General features: G+C 32.2%; 1 protein-coding gene and 1 long non-coding RNA gene across 2 annotated transcripts; both read right to left on the bottom strand.

Annotated features, from left to right (window-relative positions):
* Nucleotides 1–3,859: 3,859 nt before the first annotated feature.
* Nucleotides 3,860–6,398, bottom strand: LOC132803083 (leucine-rich repeat protein 1-like). The gene is made up of 2 exons (XM_060815321.1): nucleotides 6,197–6,398; nucleotides 3,860–4,032 (listed from the first exon to the last, which is right to left on the bottom strand). Exons 1-2 carry the CDS (start codon nucleotides 6,396–6,398, stop codon nucleotides 3,860–3,862), a joined length of 375 nt encoding a protein of 124 aa, XP_060671304.1.
* A 5,559-nt stretch (nucleotides 6,399–11,957) lies between these two features.
* On the bottom strand, nucleotides 11,958–13,608 carry LOC107433484 (uncharacterized). The gene is made up of 2 exons (XR_001582803.4): nucleotides 13,180–13,608; nucleotides 11,958–12,440 (listed from the first exon to the last, which is right to left on the bottom strand). It is a non-coding gene; the product is annotated as an uncharacterized LOC107433484 (long non-coding RNA).
* Nucleotides 13,609–24,536: the final 10,928 nt, after the last annotated feature.

The raw sequence follows: 24,536 nt of genomic DNA, 5'->3' as shown, positions 1-24,536 counted from the left end.
TGTGTAGTAAATTTTTTTTATTTGGCTTTTCTTCTTTTTTTTTTTTTTTTTTAATTACTCACAAAAATCAACCCCAAAAATTACAATTCCAACACCCAAAATTCCATCAAAACCGATATCAACTTTCAACAAATACAAATTGCAAAAATTTGTAGATTTTATGCAATATGTTCTCAAACTCTTTTTATTTTCAATATATGAATGCAACTAATTTAAGATTAAAATAGCAAAGAAAAATCAACAATAAACCAAATTACTAAGAACTAATATGCAAAACAACCAACAAACTAGGAAGCAAAAATTTGAATAAAACAAGGAACAAATTCAGCTATAAAGAAAAATCTTTTTTTTTTTTTTTTTTTTGTAATGCAAAATGTGTAGAAGATAGAAACAACCTTAACCTAATGCTAAAATGGCAAAATAACATAAAACAAAATAAAGCACATAAGATCAATCGAGCCTGAACAAAATTCGGTTCTAATACTAAATCATATGAACCTAGGTCGACTCGCTCCTAAACCCGTATTAAATTAGTCCGGATCGAAAATTAAGTTTAGATTCTTATCATCACCTTGAGCCCTAATCACCTTATGATTAGAAACCTTAGTATAGATGAAGATGCCACAATAGTTGATGGATGTCCTATTGATAAGTCAAACTAAAACATTTAATTTTTATTAAGTGTTTTAGGTGTTCAAAGAGAACAAAGAGAATTCTTTATCACAAATATTTTTCAGTATGAATGATGTACTAAATTTTATTGAGAAAATAAGCTTTTAAATATGTTTGAAAAACAAAACAAAAACACTAAATTATTAGGGTAAAATTCGGCCAATGACAAAGAAAAGAAAACAATGGTGGCTGAATTTCACTTAATTTCCTAATCCTATTTTGGTTAACTAATTTATTAATTATGGAATTGGGAATTAATTAATTTACAACTGAAATAATAAAATATCAACTTTTCTAAGTTAATTTTTCATATCTTTCCAAGTACAATTTTTCCATTCAGCCACTGTGGTGAATATGATGGTGTAACTTCATATCTAATACCATGTTAAGCACAATACTTACCAAAATGGAGTTACATTCTTGCCACCATGATCACTTCTTATTGCTTTAATCTTATATTGAGTTGATTCTCAACTTCAGAATTATAAAAAATAAACTTCTTTATTGCCTCATCCTTACTCTTAAGCAAGTATACATAGCAATATTTCATGCTATCATCAATAAAGGTGATAAAATACTTATTACCACCTCTAGTTGGTGTGAATTTCAAATGACATACATCGCTATGGATTAAATCTAGAGGCTGGATATTCCTTTCATTCATTTCATATGACAACCTCATTATTTTTACTTTTACACATGTGTCACATTTATGTTTGGAATCAATTTCAAATTTGGGAATATGATTCAAATTAATTAATCTTCGCAGAGAATTATAATTAACATGACCTAACCGACCATGCCATAAATTGGAAGACTCAAGCAAGTAAGTAGAAGAAGTACCAGCTTTATTCATTTCATTTGGCTTTACAGTCATTACATTCAATTTAAACAAACCATTGACTATATAGCCTATTCCCATAAACATTTCATATTTGGACAAAATAACCTTATCAAACTCAAACATCATTTGCAAACCATGCTTGCTCAAAAGCAATCTAGACACCAAATTCGTGCAAATATCTTGAACGTACAGCACATTGTTCAGAGTCATATCCTTTCTAGAGGTTATCTTTATGATTACCTTACCCTACCCTTTAGATTTCGGATGTGGTAGAATTCCCTATGAACAACTTCTCATAAATTTTACTTGGTTCGAAGGAAGTGAACAAGTTTTTGTTTAAACAAATGTGGTGAGTCACACTAGTATCAATCCACCACTCTTTAGGATTTGATCCCACCAAGTTCACTTTAGAGACAACAGCACCTAGATCAATATCATCGACCTCTTAAGTGATTTGTTCCATCATCATTGCCTTTTTGTTCTTCTTCATTTTTGGCAACCTACGTTCCACCGCTCTGTGATCCATCTTACCATAATTAAAGCATTTTCCTTGAAATTTGGCCTTCTTGGAGATCCCTCCTTTAGGCCCCAACTTGGAATCTCTTCTAGTCTTTTTCTTATTCTTTGAGCTCTAACCATGCTCCATAACATTGGCCTTGACCTTGGCCTTCAAAATTCTTTTATCAGATCTTCTATTGTCATCTTCGATGTGAAGTTTACCAATAAAAGCCTCCATATCCATTTTTTTCCTTTTATGTTTAAGATAATTTTTGAAGTCTCTCCGACTAGGAGGTAGCTTCTTTGATGAGAATCCGCCCTTGTCCGCACAACCAACAATCCACTAAGGTGCTGATCCAATACAGGTGAAGACCGAGCCAATCACTAGAGTACAAGCCAAGAGATTTAAAGACAACCTGGATGAATTCATATAGGGAGTTATCAATTCACAAATGGTTTATCCATACCCAAAGATACAAGACCTGTTTTATGCATCCAAGTCATGGAGGCTGATACGGGCTCGGGTAGCTGTTTTAGTACATTTATGGACTCCGAAAGCATGGAATGGGTTTAGCACTTCTTGAATTTAGTTAATATCACTAAGAGGTCATGGAATCAAGCCAAGGTAGAATCAAAAGCATCCAAAATGGTGATTTACACATAGAAGAAATTCTTGGCTGATTTTGCTGTTTTTGCCCCTGGTTGTATTTTGCTGATTTGGCATTTTGTCCTTGTTCCAATCAAGGGCAACGTATGGGAATCATTATTAATCCAATTTGGCATCTTACATGGCATATAGGAGTTGATTTAGAGCCTTTAGAAGCTAGAAATTGGTCAAAAATACCTTAGTGGTCAAACTAGTCAATTAGTTTCCTAATTTGAAATTAACTTTTTGTTTTAGGTAATTAGTCTTTTATTTGGTTTTTATTTATTTATTTACTAGAAAAATCAACTTAGGAAAGTTATTATTTTTATTATTTCAATTGTAAATTATTTAATTCCTAATTCAAAATAAAGAAATTAATTAATCAAAATTAGATTAGGAAAGGAATGGAATTTCGGTCACATTAGGAATTTGTCAATGTATAGCTGGTTTTGTCTTAGTTTTTTAAGGTTTATTGTTTTGTGACTTTAGCCTATTTAAGGGCTTATTTTTCAAGAACAACACACCTTTAATATTATTTATAAAATTATTTGTGAGATAAAATTCTCTTAGTTCTCTTTGAACAACTAAAACACCATTAGAGAGTGAGTGTTTTAGTTTTGATTTATCAATAGGACATTCATCACCTATTGTGGTGTTTATAATCTATACTAAGGTATTAAGTCACAAGTTGATTAGGGGTTGAGTTTCCATAAGAATTTAAACTTAATTGACATCTAGGCTAATATAATATGGGTTTAGGCGCGAGTCAACCTAGGTTTGTATCATTCTTAATCATAGATGCCACTTGAAGGGCTTCATTAATTATCATCCCTTCAGTAAGAAGTTCTTAAATGAGCACTTGTAATTCATGTACTTGAGTCATCAAAGGCATTCAATCCAGCATCATGAATTTCAAGAATCGGCCTATAACAAACTTTCCAAAACTAGCATTCTCAATTTTGTACTTGCGGTCTAAAGTTTTTCACAACTCTTTTGCTGTTTTTGTGCTACCGTACACTTCATAAAAAGCATCTGATAGGCCTTTTAAGACATAATTCCAACATAAATAATCAGAATGATTCAATGCATCCACCGTCATGATTGTTTCTATATCACTCTCATTATTACTTGGAGGAGCATCTTTAGTCAAGAACCTTGCAAGGTTTTGGATAGTCAAGTAAAACAACATTTTTCTATTGCTATCTCTTAAAGTTTGCTCCATTAAATTTCTTTGGTTGCTCAGCTTGATTCCTGGGTATAGTAACCGGTGCAAGAGGAGGCATTTGGACTCCAGGTGTTGGAGTTGGCATATGTGCAGTAAACCCAGTTGACCTCGCATCAAAAGTCTCATTATCTAATCCACTTGCCATTTCTGTAAAATCACAAAAACAAAAATCAATTAGTTGCTATTTTAAATCCCAACAAACAAATTAAAACCAATTTCAAAATAAGAAATTACAACAATGTGATTTTATGGGTTTCACCTTATACACCTATGAAATTTCTGTATCCATCCAAAATTGCTGTATACACTTACAAAATTACTTTATACACCCATCAGCTGACATCATCATTGACATGGCACCTTGGTGATGTGGCACCACTGACATCACAAGCATTGGCCATGTGGACCAACCTCAACAGGACACATGCCATTGTAATTGGTAGACACGTGTCACAACATGTGTCCATACCTTGGTGAGACACATGTACTATTCTACTGGCCGACGCCTGGCCCATGTTCCTCATGACACGTGGCCCTTGTCACTGTGCAACATATGTCCTCATTAGTGGCTAACACATGGCTTTTGCACTGTTCGGAACAGTCTTGCCACAGTGCAACACGTGGCCTCGCCACTATTCGATACATATCCTCTCACTGTTTGACATATAGCACTACCACTGTGTGACAAGTGGCCTTACCACTGTGCACCATGTGGCACCATTCTTTCCATGACACGTGGTAGCCCCAAAATAATTGGGCCAGATTTAATATTAGGCCTTGCGTATTGGGCTAAACATTAACCTGTTCTATACACAGGCTTGGCTCATATGGGTTGAATCTCATAGAATTAAAATTCCAATCCACGAATGCAAAATTCAACTAGTTAACCCATTTTTTGACCTATCTTCAACCTTCAGCCGGGTTGATTTTGGCCTATTTCACTATTAAACTGGTCGACCAACCTGATTCTGATTTTTTCACTTTTTTCTAGTGTTCCAGCTAAGGAAAGTGATCAAAAAACCACTAAAATTCTTACAAAAACATGGGCAATCAAATAATAGTGATAATTATTGAAGAAACAAAGGAAAATCAAATACCTAAACAAATTAAACATACAACCATATAAATATATCACCACATAGTTACATAGGTATATCATAGAAGTCACAAACAAGTATATAAATAAACAAATATAAATTTTCAAACACCTAAATGTTCAAAAGATCGTCTTAAGAATGTTAGAAAATTAAAATAGGAAAATAAGGAAAAAAAATTTAACAGCATTCAGAACCTATTTGTGTACAATTTGTTAATCTATCCGAGGCCTATATAATACCATACTGTCCTTAAAACAATTTTCGCCCTACCAGTGCGGATGTTTCTATGGTGTTCATCTTTTAGGATACAACCGATTGTTAAAATCTTGGACACGGCACCATTAAGATTGTCCTCTACAAACTTCCAGTACCTAAGCTTTATCACACTATGTAATCCAACAAATTTTCACAATATTTTTCTCTCAATATTCAAAAACCATAAAAAAGTCTTCTCTCCTTTTGCTAATAAATCGGTTTAGTCAAAAAACCCTTTTACCAAAACCCAACATGTTAGGAAACAAACGGCCACCATTAATACACAATAAAAATCCATTAAAACAAACCATTTATTCCATTATTAATACAAAATTGTTATAAGGCCAACTTTTGCAATTGAGTAGCATCCCCAAGTTCATGAGGTAGCTTGCCAAAAATTTTCTTATTAGAGATGTTTAGCATAGAGAGCTTTGGACATTGTCCCCACTTTCTAGTAAGCTCTCAAAAAAAATTATTGTTGCTTAAATCCTTGTAATCCAAGTTTGGGTATATTTCGAAGTCTTCTGATATATTTCCTCTTAGTTTGTTCCCTTGAAGTATAACATGGACTAATGAATTACACTTTTTCATGCTTTTTAGACTAGAACCGACAAAGTAGTTATCACTCATTACATATCGTACAAGCCTCCCACCCGTAAAAATATTCTCTGGAAGATAGCCAGACAAATTGTTGTTGTACAGTTGGAATTCTTCAAAATTCGTATGGTTGTTGATTTCTGAAGGAACGGATCCGTAAGATGGTTATCGCATAAGAAAATTTTGGTTAGGGAGCAAAGGTATGCAATGGTTGTAGGAATTGAGCCAGTAAGATGGTTTTGACCTAGATGAAGAAGAGAGAGAGAGAGATTTAAACTATCTAATGGATATAGGAATTGAGCCAGTAGGATGGTTTTCATACAAAAATAGCTTGACAAGAGACTTATGCTGTCCAATCTCACCACAAGTGGATCCATTTATGTTGTTACCAGGAAGAGCCAAGGTTATTAACCTACTCAGGTTTCCAACGGACACGGGAATTGAACCTGAAATATTGTTGTTATAGGCATAAAACACCTCAAGAGACTCCAACATACCTATTTCAGGTGGTATAGAGCCATCTAAATAGTTTTCAGCCACAACAAGGAAACGCAACCTTGTCATGAGGTATATTTGGGATGGTATGTTTCCAGAAAGATGATTGCTCCCTAAATAAAGGAGGGTGAATGTAGAAAGGTTGCTAATATTGCCAGGGATACTTCCATTAAGGGAATTGTTACACAAGTCAAGGGTGAGTAAGCTAGGAAAATAGGAGAAGTTGAAATATTGAAGCGTACCTCTCAGATCACTACTTGTAAAATTAATCTCAATGACACTTGCAAGCTTGTTGTAAATGATAGTGAACCAATAGCAGGAGCTGTTATCTTGATAGCGATGAGAAGAATTAGTAAAAGCTGACGAGGTGGAATTGCCAATAGGCTAGAGAAGAATAAGTGGGATGAATATCAAAGGTGTCCTTCCATTTCAGAAGGGCATCAACTTCTCTAATTGTTGTTGAAGAAGTAGACAGAATTGTTGAAGAATTATAGGAACAAACAAATACTAGAATAATGATGAAACATTGAAGTTGCCATACAACAACGTTGTTGGAGATTGGTGTATCAAGTAAGGGTGCCATGGACTTCAGTAGGAGTTTACAGTTTGATTGTCTAGTATAGCCTTGCCTTTTTTTTAGTTATATAAGAGGGCTTTGTGGTGATACCGTTTTCAAACTTTACTATACAAAAATTTATTTACATTTTTTTTTGGTGCCTTGCATAAATGGTTATTTTTGCTGGAATGAAATTGTCAGCAGTATTCGTTAAGAAATAAATAAATAATTAGTTGTGTATATATATATATATAAAGAATAAATAAAAGAGAACTTGTGAAGATATACAAAAGTAAACATCCTAGTAAAACGGGAAAATGTTTTATTGATGAATTTATGAGTCTCTCTATGCGCCAAGGACAAAAAGACATGCTTTAATTTTGAAAATACATTTAATTATGTAGTAATTTTCCATTTATTAAATTTTTTTACCAAAATTTGTACAATATTACTCTTCATTACAAATTTACGATTCTTTTTCATTTTTCTTTTTGTGGGTCCGACTGCAGTAGCACTGACACCGTTCTTTTTCAAAAATTTGCAACCCGTAATAAAAAGTTGGGCCATGAGCCTATGACCCAGTAAACTTTTTTTTTGGTTTTATTTTATTATTTTGATTTTTGTGAATAGCTGTAAATAATTATGTTAATTTTCTAGTAAGTTAACAGGCTTCATCAATTTTATAATAATTGTTATTGCTTGGTTATAAGCTGCAAATATATGATTAGTAGACTTGCATGTTTACATTATTCACATCTACAGGGAGGCCAATTGAGTCATTCTTGCTTTTTAAGAATTCTTTTTTTTCTTTTTTTTGGGTCACTCAATTAAGGAGGCTAAAGATTTGTTGTTTACTAACTCAATGGGAATTTTTTCCCTCAATGTTAATTGCTGCTTAGTTTTGTTGTTCTCTTGGGTTCTTTTTACCCCTTTTTTGTACCCAAAAAAAGGGTAAAGATGGACTAAGGGAACTACTAATGTATTTTAAGCTTAGCCATGTAAAAGTAATTGAAGCTTGTATAATATTGGATCTTCTATGCCTATGGCTGTGAATAGAAAAGATGTTCAATTGCTTCTCTAATCTGTAAAGATGTATGAAGCCCTACCATTTGTGTTTGAATGTTGTGTGTCATTAATTCCAATTAGCAATGCATGAGTATTTAATCATATTGATTCCAAGTAACATATTCATTGTTGATGACTCCTTTTTTCCTATCATCCTAGGTTAGATATTTAGTAAGCATGGCATCTCAATCGCGAATGTATTGTAGCATCTTATTTCCCTCGATAGCGGTAAACGCTTATTGCCTCCATTGGAGAAAGTTGTTCTTGCCAGGCTTTGTTGAGTATAGGTGGTTTAGCATTCCAAAAGTTTGAATAGCAGGATTAGACACAATAGAAGTACAAGGATTGCTGGTTGTAACACCCTGTCTCGAAGTACACCGGAATTTTTCTCACATTGATCCACATTGACTGAATGGGTTTATGTTGACTTTTTGTTTCAGATAGAGTTTTATGTTGTCCAAGGTACCATTGTGAAGTACCTGTCAACCAAAGTTCATGGACTAGCAACACGTCAAAAACAGAGTTGTGGTTTGAAAGTTATAAGTGAAACAAGTTGTAGTCCGGACTGACCAAGTAGTGCAGTGTTTGACTTATTATTCTTGTGAATTTTGATTTTGACTTTTCTATGGTTGTAAAGTACTCATTGATATGAATTCATATACTAGCGACACACTTAATTTGGACATTTGGTTAAAAAGTTATGGACCTACGAAGTTTTTATGAGATTGTATTGTCATGTACACAATTGTGTGGGTGTGGAAAACATCTGCACAGTGTCCATTGACACTGTACCATGTATCGCTTGTCAACCAATCCCGTTAGTGCACAGTGGCACCCACAATGGTGTTTTATTGCTGGAAATGTGTGAGTCATGGATGAGGAAAGAAGATAGAGAAAGAGAAAGAGGAGAGAGAAAAAAAAGAGAGGAGAGAGAAAATTGGCCTACTGTGATCCATTGTGCAATAGCCACTATTGTTGTGCATGCGCCGAACCACCAGGTTGGCCACCTCAAAATGGTTGGCCAACTAAATTTCATGGCCAGAACACAGACGATGTGCGGGGATCAAGGAGATTTTCGGCGATGGCATCATTGATTTTGACGGTTTGATTTTTCTCAATCTAGCCATCCATTTTAGATACTATCCAGACCACCATGTTACCCACCCTCCGATCTACCTCTCCACTAAATTTAACGACTAGTGGCCATTGGATGTGCTGCTGCTGATGGCTTTTTCAGTGACCACGACGGCTGAAATTCTTAGTTTCGATGAGTTTTCAATGACACCACCCACATATTAATCCTAATTTGATCTCCCTAGTCCTAAATCTGAGGTCCAATTCCTCCAAATCTCAACAAATTTGGAGATTCGGTGACAGTTGGTTCCAACATTCCCCATTAGATCTCGACCACCACCGGTTCGACCTCCGAGAGGTAAGAACCAATCTGTAATCCTTGTGTTACAAGCTTGGTTTTGGTATATAATTTGTATATTTTGGACAATGTTTGTAATAGTTTCCCGACGTAACCCGTGTATATTAAATACAGTTAAAATATTATTTTAATCAATATTATGTGTGGTTGATATTTTAAGTACACGTGTGAATCGTGAGGCCGATCCCCTAAAGGATCTTAAGTGATCCACGCATTTAAGGTGAGTGATCCTTTTCCAAAGTTATTTTGGGTTTGTTAAATATGGTATAGCCTTAATTGAATTTCTAAAAAAAATGTTGCATGTTTAATAATTAAGAAAATTTGTCATTTAAATTTCTGATGCCAAATTGTGATGGTTTAAATATACATGTTGTATCAATTAATAATTTGGGTTTTAAAGAAATTACGTTTTAAACTTATCGCTAAGTTATTGTTAAATTTATTGACAAAATTATTATGCATCTTAAAATGTATTTTTGCCAACTTAAATTATTTGTGGATTTTATGTGGCTTAACGTAATTTTGTATAAATTAATTTTAAGAGTTTGAGGTAAATATTTGTATCAAATTATTGTGTTGAGAATATGTTTATGCATTTAATTATTTATGAATTTGGATTTACGATGGTAAAATTTGAGGAATTTAAAGTGATAGATTTATAACGGGGGTTTTAAAAGGAAATGTGAGATTTTATGGGTTTAAAAATGATGTTCTAAACACGTTATATTTTATGAGATTATGATTCAGTGGTTTTAGATGCACCATATAGTACTCGTGTTCTGTACTATATCTGTTTGTTAGCGTGCAAGTATGTATGTTCGTCTAGTGGGATGCTACAAACCTGAGGTTTGGCAAATATAAGGCATTGCGAGGATCAAGCATCGATGCTATTGGGATACCAAGGCAACTGTTTGTAGGTTCTCTCTTTAATCGCCCCATCAAAGTGGTACTTAGGATAGTGGGTATCGCCTGACACCACTGGTATATAGTGTGGTGTATCAAGTGGTTTTCTCCATATGATTTTCAAACCAAATATTTAAAATGTATTTTAACATAATTTTATCTTCTCTATTATTTATTTTAATTTGGTGTTTTAAAATGCATTTATTCATGTTTTTATTATTTATTTCAATTTGAGATTTTAACATGAATTTTATTGTATTTTATTGCCTATTCAAATTGAGGTTTTTGATTAATTAAAATATTTCTCTTATTATTTCATTGATTTAATTAATCACAATTTTATAAATTATATACAAAGTTTAATTTTGCTTTTTAGATCAAATTTTTCTACTACAAATTTATATGATGGCCGCCTATAAATGTAGCGATACTAAGTATTGTTACTAGCTTAACTAGGATTTTATTGTTAAATCACTGATTAAGTTGACACCCTTAGCATTTGATATATCAACATATTCCCATTTTATGTTGGAAACACATTACCAACAAAATCCTTAACTTGGCAAGTGCTAAGTATTATCACATCCCACTTTAAATTTTAAAATTTGAATTTAAATAACAACTAATAATACAACTAGCTAGTAAGTATTAGCCATATGAGCATCTTGAATTTAATTAAATCAGGGATTACTTTACAGGAGATAGAGTATATATATATATATATTCACTTGCACCCTGTGACATCCTTATATTAATTATATGGATGAAACTTCGCTTAACTGTATGATTTGAGACCGGTATATATGGCTGCATTAATATTCTTAGTACTATGATTGCTGGAATAAAATTTCAGAACATTGTTAAAAACTTCTACAGTATTGATGGTAGCAGAAAGAAAGAAAATTGCTATCAAAACTGTCTGAATGTGAGAACAAACGATAGCATGGTAATAACCCATGTTAGGATTAGAATTTGGGAGTTACGTCATTAACCATGGCACACATATATATATATTTTTTTTCTTTTTGTAAAGAGATAATGACAAGAGAATTGTTAATTAGGGTGTCATAATCCTTGTAGCAAGTATGTGGTCGTTAGATATCCCCCTAAAAAAAAAAAAAATTAAAAAAAAAGGGAAAAAAAACAGTATGTGGTCGCTTTTTTAGTATACATAGATATATGGCAGCAAGGGCTGGAACGGACCCCAATCTTTTATCCTGTTCTGGGAAGTGGGCCAGCTACTTGTTTGTTTTTTGTTGTGGTTTCCTTTTATTGATAATGAATTTTTCATTATCAATTAAAAAAAAAAAAAAAAAGGAAAAGTATACGAAGGTAGGTAGCAAAATTATTAAGACATTAAATATCACGATCTTATTAATTTTTAATGCATCCATTAATGTGTTATTTATCTATTGCATGGATAGGAAGAGGAGTCACATTATAGGGATTTCGATGTCATAAAAGGAGAGCAGTTCAAATGTTTATTAGTGTCCATTTATGGTACATAAAGTTTGTTAGATATTTCTATTAACTATAATTTTAGAGAGAAAAAAAGCATAAATATTAAATTAAAAACCATTTCAAGTTATTTGTAATTTTCAAATAAATTGCAGTTAATTTGAAATGTTCAACTAACAGTAACATTGAAATTAAGCAACTACGCACAGGGAAGTAGAAATAAAATAAAAAACTGAGACGTTATAAAATTTTACCTAATTAACAAGCTGTTTATAATATATTATAATTTTGAAACCTAGCTGCTATAATAATAAACTGGAGCACATACCGCATACAATGGTAATTAACACACCATCCTTAAAATTATACTGGGTTGTAGCATCAAACACATACTCTTAGCACTTATGCAAACACAGTTAAATCTATAGCGTAGACTCATCTTCAATTATAAATCACATTAAATAGGGTAACATATCGATCCTTCTCTAACATCCATATTGCTTCTCCGGTGGCTAGCTAAGCAAGTACTCTTTTCTGGTGGACTTGCCGTGGGATGGAAGCGTATCTTACCCAGCTGGTGGGACGAAGCCGCCAGGGGATGGTGGATCCGGTGTGCCATCATAGGGTGGTGCTCTGTATAAGTCAGAGTCATGTTGGTGGTGGGGACGCTGGTTAGCTACACTAAGAACTCTTCTTCCTGCCCCACCATATATCAAGCATTCATATTCACACACAAAAAAAAAAAAAAAAAAAAAAAAAAAATTAATAAACAGATAAATAAATAATTCAGCGGCTAACTAAGATGAATTGCTCTTTCATATCTGCAATTAGGAAAAAGTGTACTTTTGGTTCTCAAATTTAAAACCTTTAAAATTAGGCTTCCAATTCATTTTGGTCTGATTAAATTCCTGAAAAACAACAGTTAATGATTTGAGTGTATTAAAAGATATTTTCTCTTTTTTTTCTTTATATAAAAAAAACCAAAGGACTTATATTGCAGCAAATTGTGTTTAATATTTATTGAAAATGACATAAGAGTTAATCACTGTTTGCTAAAATTTCAATTTAACCAAAATACAACAAATTAAAACTTGAGAGCCGAAACTAAAACATTTTGAATTTAAGGACCAAAGGTGATAAACTGCAGGCGTAATTAACCAAATAAACTATATTTTCTATTATACCCTGCATGAAATGCTTTATCTTGTTCAAACCTACTTAAACTGCATATTTTTAAATGGATATGGATGTATTAATTTTAACTAGTATGCTGCTTGCATTTGAGAATGTTTGTATAATTAAATTGTGAATTCCTCCAGTTACTTGACGAAGACAAAGAAATTTTTGAACGATATTCCAAACAGAAAGAATTGAATTAAAAAAAAAAAAAAAAAAAGGAAGAGAAAATTGTTACCAAACAATGGTATGGTACTAACCGAGGTTCAGATTGAGTTTTGCATCTTGAAGCATGGCAGTAGCAACTGCGGAGAATATCAGCAAGATGATAGCCGTTGTGATAATAAAGAGCTTGGGGAAAGCCATTTTGATGCAAAGGAGGAAGATAAAACAAAGTATCGCAATTATTTCCTATAGCCCCCGACTTAGATCAATGAAGGATTCAGCACCAAAAGGAAATAAAAAAAAAAAAAACAAGGCATGGATGAATGAAGGGAATAAAGTCCATGTGATATTATTTATAGAGCAAACTTGGATTCAATCAAATTTGGTTAGCCCAATCAAAACTATACACCTCAAGAGTGCTTGACTAAAACTAAAATAAAATAAATTTGATCGATAATGTCTTTTTTTTATTTTTGTTTTTGTTTTTTTGTTTTTTTCCCTCCTTACAAATGACAATGTATTATTATTTCACTTTTAGCCAAATATGGATTTTTTTATTCTTTTTATTTTGTAAACATATAATATGAGAATTATTACGAATGTGACAATCCTTTTAGAAAGTATATGTGGTCTTTATTTTAAAGAAATTAAAAAAAGAAAAAATGGTATGTGGTGGTGAGACAGTCTTCGAATGGACCCCAACCTGGTATCATTTGATTTGTTTGTTTTGCTTGTGGTTTACCTTTGTTGATAATGAATTTTTCATTTTAATTAAAAGGTAAAAGGATTAAAAGAGAAAAGTATGTGAGTGTATTAAAATTATATATTATAAAAATATAATGATTTTGTTAAAATTTTTTCATGTATTGATCACTTTTATTTCTCTTTAATGGATGAGGAGAAGAGTTCGTTCATTATGATTTCAATATCTAGTGACAAAGTGATTACTTTTTACCATGTACTTTAGAATTCCATTTCTCATAGACAGGATTCGCTATAGGATTTTGTCCATAATTCTAAATAGCCGTGTCTATTAAAGTCCCACTGAACCATCTTTATAAGAGTCCTACCGAATCATCTTTACAAAACAAAACAAAAAATAATAATAATAAATAAATAAAATAAAAAATTCCAATGAATTCTCACTTAAAACCAACAATAATCTCAAACATATGCAAATGAAATGACACTCCAGATACATAAAAAATTTCGTAACATATATATTTCGTAATAGCATACAAATACCTTTATTACAGTTTCATAACAACGACCACCACATAGTCATATAAGGTTATGTTACCATAGATACATAACTACGCCCATTACAGTGTCCATAATTTAAATCAGAGCATTTTAAGAGTAATTTATAAATTTAAGTTATACAGACGATATGAATGTTTCTAAACAAAAAAATTATAGAGAGAAAGGAAAGTGAATTACTACAGTTGTGGGGAAAGAGCTTAAGGGACAATGCACGAGGTAAGTTGTTTGTTAATTGCTTGAACGTAGAAACATACATTAAAAGCAATAAAAGTAAAATAAAAATATTTCAATAAGCGGTTTAGTGCCATAAGAAAATAATAACTTATTTTCGAAAATTCATTTTCTCAAGATCTTGCATTACAAATCTTTTAGAAAGGTCTCCTTTTAAAACAATTTTACAAAACCCAACTTGTGTCTACAATGAATATTATTAAATAAATACTTCATAATAAACAATTTAAAGCATCATGAATCAAAAGTAAACACAAGGTTAGTACTAGGCATAAGTAGTATAATTATATTAAAAAACTAATTATGAAAAGGCAGTAAAATCACAAATAGATCACAAAAACATATAATGTAAGATACTATACACCTAGTGCTGTCAAGCACATGGTGCGCAATGTCCCTAAACACCACGAAACAATAAGGAAGAAGAAAGAAACCACCTCACAATGCTTTAATGTCCTAAAGGAATCGTGGCAAATCTGCCATCCTATGGTCATTAGAGAGTGACACAGTACCCAATGATCTCTTTTTTATGTCATGTAACTATTCATAGGATGATTGAAACTTACATGCTAATAATTTTAATAATAATATAACAAAGACACTTGTATTATATGGTACATCTATTAAAACCCAATAGTACAATATTCACAACCAGGATATCCATAACCATACTTTTCCATTTTCAAAACAAATATTATGCCATGAACCAAAAATTAACATCAAGGAACCGAATCATGTTATTTAATTATTTCAGCTTGCAAATTTATAAATGATAATTCCTGTATAAACATCTCAATAGTTCCAAATTGTTATTTCATATCAAAATCATGTATAAGAGTATATAGCATAAATACCAACAAGCGAAATGTATAACTTATAAATTATTTTTAAGCACTTAAAACTCAAAACATTTAAACATGCTTAAAATTTTGAAAAATAAATGTAGGAGCATTGTAGCTATCATTCAGGATTAAGAGTGTAAATCATCCGAGTTGACAAAATTGCTTTCGAGTCCTTCCTAAACATTTGAAGGAGTCCCATCTAGGGAGGACCCCATTGGACTCTCTAAGGAAAATCTAGGAAAACCTCCTTATAAATTAGATATCAATTGATAGTATAAGTAAAATATCATAAACACTTCTAAAAGATTTTCACATATCAACGACATCAACATCAAGGGTTTCAGTCCTAAGCCAAAAGAAAGAGAAATAACATAATAGTCATACATATTAAATTAATCCACTAGAGCAATCTCAAAGAAATGTAGGAGTTTAAGATCAAATAAAACAAATAAACAATAAGTGGAGCAAAAGTATGCATATAGGAATAATACATCAGTTGTCAGAACCCATCCAAGATCCCTTCCCGGAATCCTAGACGATCCCCTATCCAAGGGAAACCCTACCGGACCGTCCTATGGAAAATTCGGCAACATCTTCTCTAAGGATAGAACATGCCTTAAAATTTACCTGCACGAAAATGTACTCATGTATGGTACCACCTTATCTCTCCCACCTTACTATAATAATTTCCACAATTTGCAGCACTTAAATATCAAACTATATAAAAACATATACACAACAGAAATGAACTAGTAAGTAAAGAATAAAAATATACCTTTAAACATTAACGTCCACCCACACCACCCACTTAGTGTCATACATCTCAAATACATTTCAAATATTGTTTTACAAACATACCAATGCGTAATATAAAAATGTAAAACAACCACCACATTAACAATAATAATAATAACAACCATTTTAACGATAATAATAGTATTAATATAACTTGTCCAAGGGCTACCATATTACCATACATGCCCAAGAGCTATCATACTTATCCGAAGGCGATCACTTGTTCAAGGGATATCACATGACCACACCTACCCAAGGGCTATCTTACTTGCCCAAAGGCTACCACTTGTCTAAGGACTATTATACTTGCCCGATGGCTATCTTTCTTGCCCATAGGTTCTGATACTTGTTTGAAGATACCATATAATAATAATAATAATAATGAATGAATAGATAATAAAAAAATCAATACTCACAATAACAACATTAATAACAATAATTGTAATTACGACAATTACTAATAGCGACTATAATAATGATTGACCATATCAATGATAAATAATAATAATAATGAAAATAATTGTAAATGAAATCATGATAAATAATAATAAATAATCAATAACAAGAATAATATTAATAATAGTAATGACAATATAAGTAATTAAGTATAATGTTTGAAAATCAAATTATGAATAGATAAGATAATAAAAGGTAAAATGATATTTTAAAATTCAAAACATATTATGAAATGTACACTCATATCGAAGGTATAAACGATACCCTCCAACATGCTACGTGATCCATGATTCCAGCTGTCGTCAACTCCCTGCTACCAATACAGTTAGGGATGGTTGCCTAGATTGGCCGTCCGATCCCCTGGACTCGTAAGCAGCATAGTTACGAGGCTAGCTCTTCATAGACCACATCGGATCGTCACCCCCGTACGGCGTGATACATACAAACATAATATAATATACCATATATATATATATTAAAAGATACTTGATGCACTATACAATATACTAGTGATGTCCTATGGTACTTAGCGTCCCAAGGACAGTCTGACGGGGAGGTTAAAAAGAGAAACTTGTATCCAGCAGCTATGGCATCCAAACAGCATCGATCCTTATAGCTACCATCCCAGCCATGGAAGGGGGCGGCTATGGCCAATATATGAAACTTGCCACCCTCAGGTCCATAGCGTCTCACAGGAGAGCTTACAACTTGTGCACTCATCACATCGCTCATGTGCTAATCACATCCACACCTACAGAACACCAGTATGTGAATGGTTCATCGAAAATTGATAAAATTTTATAATATCATAAAATATCAAATTTGAATAAAATAAAAACAAATTGTACACTTTTACCAGTTTCATAAAATTCCATATTATCTTGTAATCCATCATCTCAATTGCATCAAATTGAATATTTCACTTTCTACCACCATAATGCCAAATGCATGCATAAATAAATAATTAAACACATAAATATATTTTTGATCACGACAATTCAATATAATCAATATAATTAATTTCTCAAACATTCAAATCAATTTATACAAAAAATTTCACTAAAACCACGGAATAACTTTCATATCACAATAATTTATATCACATAAAAATAACACACAATGTGTATATATATATATATACAACATCTTCATGTACACTAACATATACGTATTCACCCAAACGTATATGTACAGCTTTCTAATAATTATGTGCACTTTCACATGTGTACATATATATACTCTTATATATACACAAGCACAGTCCGTCTATGATGCGGCCCACAGTATTGGTGACAGTTTTTTTATAGTATTGGTGACGATTTTCTAAAAAATCGTCGTTAATACTATGAAAAACCGTCACTAATACTGCGGTCCTCATGTGGACCGTCCTCACCATAGAATTTTCATACACAAGCATATGCATACATGTGCAATTCTATATATATATATATATATACATACATACATACATTTACCCATGGATGTCTATACATATATTTACATCTGTGCAATTATGCATTTAAAAATATATAAACATACACATATCTATATATATATATATATATTTAAAATTCCTCAAAATAGCAAAATTCAAATATCGATCCAAAATTTACAAACTATATGTCAAATGAGAGCTTCAAGAATGATGATCAAGGATAGCTAACTCAATCTTCCATATCTCCTCATCGGTGATCGAAAATGATAAAGAAATCTCGACCGAACTTCCCTTCAATCCATTTGAAATTTCGACAAATGGAGACCATTTTTTAAATTAGGGGACTCAAAATAGGGGGGAACAACTAGTCACACAGCTGGTAGCTGCCGGAAAACCAACCAACAAGGAGGACGCCAGCCACCTGCATTGGGCACAGATCTGGTGAGTCCATCAGCCAACCTACCAGAGATTTGACGGCTGGGCTCGCCTAGCCATGGGCTATCACATCATCTGGTGCGTGTGGCCATCTGATGGCCAGAAAAGGTGTAGTCGAGGTGGGGCCGAGAGGGAGGAGGAGAGAAGGAAGGGGAGAGAGAGAGAGGAAGAAGAAGAAAGAAAAGAAAAATGAAAATTAAAAATAAAAATAAAATAAAATGATAAAATAATAATATAATAAAATGATAAAATAATATTTCATTAGGGATGGCATGTGGCACTTTATAAATGTGACACATGGTGCATCCTAACTGGTGGCACGTGGCATGAATCAAGGGTTTTTTTAAACATTTTATGACCTAGTAAAATCAGTCTCGAGAAAAATAAATATAACTTTACAGATCTATAACTCTTCAATTGTATATCCAAATTAGGCATGCCACCTCACTACAGTCTCGTATCGACGAACACTTTCATATAATACATGGATCAACACCAAAACCTATGAAAATAAAAAGTCAACATCAAACTTGTTGACTAATCCGGATCATATCTTGTTTCGCTCATAACGTTTAAACCGTAGTTCCATTTTTGTCATACTACTAGTCTACGAACTCATATCGACGAATACTTTAGCATGGTACCTCGTTCAACATTAAATTCCACCCATAGTGAAAAGTCAACCATGGGACCCAGTTGGTTAACTAGGTCAATCTTCGTCAAACTTGATCAAAAATTCAAACTTGGGGCATTTTATTGGGTCGGGGTGTTACATCAGTAAAGGAAGTATGTCGATAACAAAAATAAGAGAGGGTGAAGTCACGAAGATGATGATGAAAAATGCCTAGACATAGTGTGCAACTTGTCAACTAAGGGCTAGGAGAACAATTTAAAAATATAAATCTATAAGACAAGCTTAGTGAGTGAATAATAATATAACTTGGAAAAATAATTTCATTTAACTAAAAATGTTTCATTCAAGATCTTACATTAACTCGTTATAAGGTCCCTTAATTCAGAAAATGAATTTTAACCAAAACCCATGAATTTCCCTAAATATGACAAAACCCATATTTCATGTAATATATAAATAATAAAAATAACTATCATAACATATACAATTTGATAAAAGATTTATCTTTCCAATAGGTAACTCATAGGCAAAAAAAATATATTTCAATAGCCATAATCCAAATAATATACTCATGTAATATATCGATTATCAAACCTATCATATGACCACATTTAGTGTCATAGTATATCATAGAGTCAGAGGAAAGGGAAAACTATCTATCAGCCATTAGCGTCCTAAGGCATCGTAAAGTATCCAGCCTCAACGAAACACGTGATCAATGGGGGATGGAAATATAGTGCACATATCAATATCCACCAAATCAATGTCCATAGTAAAGTAATGGTACACATACAAATCCATAATCCATAACTCAAAATCAATATCCATATTTATTTTCTCACACTTAAAAGTATATTGAAAACGTATATGTAGTCGTTTCGCAAATTCTTAAACCAACATAATCGAATATCCTTGATTCTTTAGAAAATGCAACATATTAGAGTATCCATATACAATCATACAATCATTTATCATATAATATAAAATCATATAAAATATTAATCAGAAGTTATAAAAACATATATGTATATAGATTCATGTTTGCAGAATATAAATATAATGATATCAAGTCATATTTACAATTCCAAATCATTTTCAAAAGTAAAAATTAATTCACTAATCATAGCTCAAGCCTAATTCATTGATGGATCACCTCCTGTCGCAATCCTGATACTTAAAATATAATAAAATATTTCTCAAGCTCTACAAGTTAAACCAAAAGTGTTGGTACATATCAAATATTCCAGAATAACTTTTACAACTTTAAGACTACAAAAATTGGACATCAAAGGGTCCTATTATACTCTGAAGCCATTACACCTAGTACCCAAAATTAGAGCTTTTCATCCTAAGGACAATTTTATAAAATTGAACCTTTTATTGAGTCCTAATGCCATCTATAAGAAAATCTCAAGTTCAATTTTGTCCTATGTTGGCCAAATACAATCCAAATTTTGCTTGGTATTAAATTAATTAGCCAAGATTTTAGGGGGTTTAGGTAAGAATCCAGTGGGCTTTGAGGAGGCATGACATAATTGGTAAATTGAAAATAGGTCAAATCCAGCTAATTTAGTTTGGTGTTCAAACATGTCGGGGAGGTCTAATTTGGTTTTGCAAGTCTGCTTGGGTTTTTGGACTTTTTGGGTACTTTGTGATTTGCTCAAGCTAGGGCACACTTCCCAATTTATATATAGATTTTTGGTTCACTAACAAACAAAAGAAATATTGGTTTCAACATAAATAAAGATGCAAATGCTTAAAATTCTTCAGACTCATAACTTTTTCAGCATACTCAAAATTATGTGTGCTACCAATTTACGAACTCATATTGGCGACTTCTTTATCTAAATGTTTTTTTGCGTTTGCTTGCAAAAGTCATCACCTATAGAGAATTTTCTTCATCTTTAGCTCTTCTCTAAATTTTTTAGTTATTGTAATTGAATTATTGGTATTTCGTAAAGACCATGGAAGAAAACTTGGCAATATCCTCGACATTTTGGCGCGAATATCGGGTATCGGTGAGCATCGGTACCAACAAAGGGGGGAAGAAATATATGTCTGTAGTGTCACCGAGATTTCACTGTTGTCATAAAATATCACCATTGTCGACTGAAATCGGTGGAAATGTCGGATTTTCGATGGATATTTATGGAAATTTCGGTTGTCCTTGGGTGGCAATCTCAGCTCTCTTGTTCTCAGTTCTTTCAGTCTTTCTCTTTCCCATACCCATCTTTTTCCCATGTGGTTGTCGTTGTAGAGCAGTGGACGATGAAGACTAGCCACATAGAACCCTCACCCAGTCAATACTTGAAAACCTCTTCACCCAGTTGGACGTGAAACACCAGACCCAGTTGAAACCCCTTCTGTACCTCATTTTGTTTAATTATTTTTTTAACAAAATTCTTTATCATTTAAGTTATTTTGTTTTGCCACATGGCCCACATCCCATTCACCAAACACAACTTCATTTTTTTTCCCTATTTTTGTCTTTCTAATTATTTTATTTATTACAATAAAAGCTTCTTATTTTTTTCTTGGTTCTTAAACTTATCCTCTAGTTTCTTCCCCATTGCCATCGTTTCAAACATACCAACCATCATTTTGTTTGTCCTTGGAAGATTTTTTGTTTTTGTTTTTTTTTCTTTTTTGGGACTATTTGAAAGGAGATTCAATTTGATTCTCTTTCCAGTCAAAAGATTTTATTTTCTACATTGTCTTTCATTCACATGTAATTTTTTAACTTTTTTTCCCACATATTTTGTAAAATAATGTTTGCATATTTATTGCTCTATCTACTCTACAAGCTTAAAAATAATATCTTATCCACATTATCCTCGTTTTGGACAATTGATTGGAATTGATAGAGATAGATATGTTTGGCATATCCATAATTATATGGAAATTTTTTCTAATATGATGAGTTAGAATGCCTATTGTTATACTCACGAAACATCTGGATATGATCATCAATTTGAAGCACTAAGAAGTTCTTTTTAGTATTGATAATGTATCATAAATTGTATTTGAGAATTTCATGTATCTTGGTATTATTTGTTAAATTTTCTATATTTTGATGCTAACAAACATTGTGTTTTCTTTAATTATAATAATTTTAATATTTATGAACTATTTTATTATCATTGTAGTCTAATTATTGTATTTTTTATATTATTTTATTATATTAATTATTTCATATACAAAAATCTATATTCTAAATTAAATATTTATAGTTTCCGTAATTTTATCGACATTTCCATCGATATTTTTATAAAATCATACCTTCGATATTTCCGTTGATACCGATATTTTCATCACTAGTAAAGACAATGTTTCGATCATTAAAATTATATTTATACTTTTATTGTTTTGTTTCTATAAAAAGCTAGATCTTTAATCTTGGGCTTTGATGTGGCTTGGATCTTTATTATGATGAATTAATTTAGTTTGTTTATCGCATAAATTATCTCCAATTATTTGTGTTTCCTTTGATTAATTGAAGAATAAATCTAATTAAAATGATAATTTGGTTAGGTGTTATCAAGATTGAACAATTAGAGCTTGAGTAAACCTAATTTTGTAAATTGAGAACTAGGTAAACCCAATCTAAGAGCTAAGCTTGAGAGAGCCTTTTTAGGTTTTAAGCAACCTTAATATTGACTTTAATTGAGTTTGAGAGAACCAACTTGTTTTGGGTCATTGAAAGGTGAATTAATTAAATAGTTAATTGGTAGCATTGCGAAGAGATTCTAATTTAAGTTAATTTTCCATATATTTCCCTTACCTTAAAAAGAAAGTAAATTAAATTAAAAACCTTTTATTGATAATTGGATAGGGAATTAGTCATTAATATCCAAATTAATTAAGTATTCGTGTGTTTCGTCCAAATGAAGTCCAGGTCCTAGAACTTTTATTCATATAATTCAAACACAATTATGTATTGCTTGTTTTTATTTTGAATTTTAATTGTCAATTTAGTTTAAATTTTATTTTAAGTTGGTTTTGATTTTCAACTTCCAAGATAAAATTAACTAGTGAATATATCTAGTATTTAGCTACGATGGAAATCATACTTTGGCAAACCAATCCTCATCGAGCGATACTCCACTTAATTACTTAAGCAATCCATGCATTTGAAGGATTCAAAACAATTAAGTTTTTTGGCTAATTTTCCAAGAATTTACCATTGAGCTTCGATCATCAACTAGTATACATCTTACCTTTTACAGTTTTTCTATATCCTCAATATGAACAATACCTTAAAAGATGGAAAACTATCGACCAATAGCAACCATAAGAATGGTTGCCCCCAGTTTCTAATGTGAGACATTTGCTTCACAGTAAAAACATAAATCAAATCTAAGTATGCCTGTCCTCAGTCTTTATAAAGGACTACTCTTAACCATCAATCTAAACCAAAAGGAGTCTTCTATGGGTGTGATGCTAGGTCATCACAAACACTCTACCTATACATATGTATTGTCTTTCTTGATGTTCGCCTCTAGCAGTAGCTATAGAATACTGCCCAATGCTAGTGGAACTTCCTACAATCTCGCCTGCCTATACTACATGTCTTTCAACATCAATAATCCACTCCTAGTTCTAAAAACTCCAATACCACTATACATCGAATGATGACAATGTAGTTGCAAGTGGCCCAATTATCCATAATAAAAATAATCCTCCAACCTTAGACAATCCCGAAAGGATACCTACCACAATAATTAGAAAAAACAAGAAGACCACCTCTAGATTGTACTCACAATTTCATATTTATGGAAACAAGAAAGCAATGGATGTTGAACTCACATTTGATCCTTAGGTTTTATATAGCTCCTTCATTTGCATATTTGTTCACAATAATTTTTTGAATGGCAAGGTCTTAAGATAAAGCACATAGTCCTTCTAGTAGTGAATCACTGAGGAGAATGCATTTCTAGACCTAAGATAAAGATATGAAAGAAGGTAGGAAATTGAGGCTTAATATCATTTTATCTCCCAGCTTATGTAATACCCCAACCCAAGAAAACACCCCCAATTTGAAATTTTGACCCGGTTTGACCAAATAGGTTCCACCATTAACTTTTTACTATGAGAGGAATTTTATGTTAACCGAGATATCATGGGAAAGTACTCATCGACACGAGTTTATATACTAATAGTATGCCAAAATTGGAGTTAATAATAGAAAGTTATGGTCAAAGCAAGATGTAATTAAAACTGATCGGCAAGCTTAACATGGATCTACTGTTGAAAAGCTAGGTTGCTAACCCAATACGGATGAAGACCAGGCCAATTACTAGGGCTCAAGCTAAGAGGTTTAGGGATAAATTTTCTGCCTTTATCCAGGGGGTAATTCATTCT

This window comes from Ziziphus jujuba, chromosome 3 (genome assembly GCF_031755915.1).
Source record: "Ziziphus jujuba cultivar Dongzao chromosome 3, ASM3175591v1".
Lineage (NCBI taxonomy): Eukaryota > Viridiplantae > Streptophyta > Magnoliopsida > Rosales > Rhamnaceae > Ziziphus > Ziziphus jujuba.
This window is presented reverse-complemented; position numbering and strand designations above follow the sequence as displayed.

Coding starts and splice junctions, on each gene's coding strand:
- LOC132803083 (XM_060815321.1), bottom strand. CDS start 6,398: ATGACAAGGTTGCGTTTCCTTGTTGTGGCTGAAAACTATTTAGATGGC. Junction 4,033..6,196: donor CATAAATGGATCCACTTGTG/GTGAGATTGGAC, acceptor GTGATTTTACAG/AAATGGCAAGTGGATTAGAT.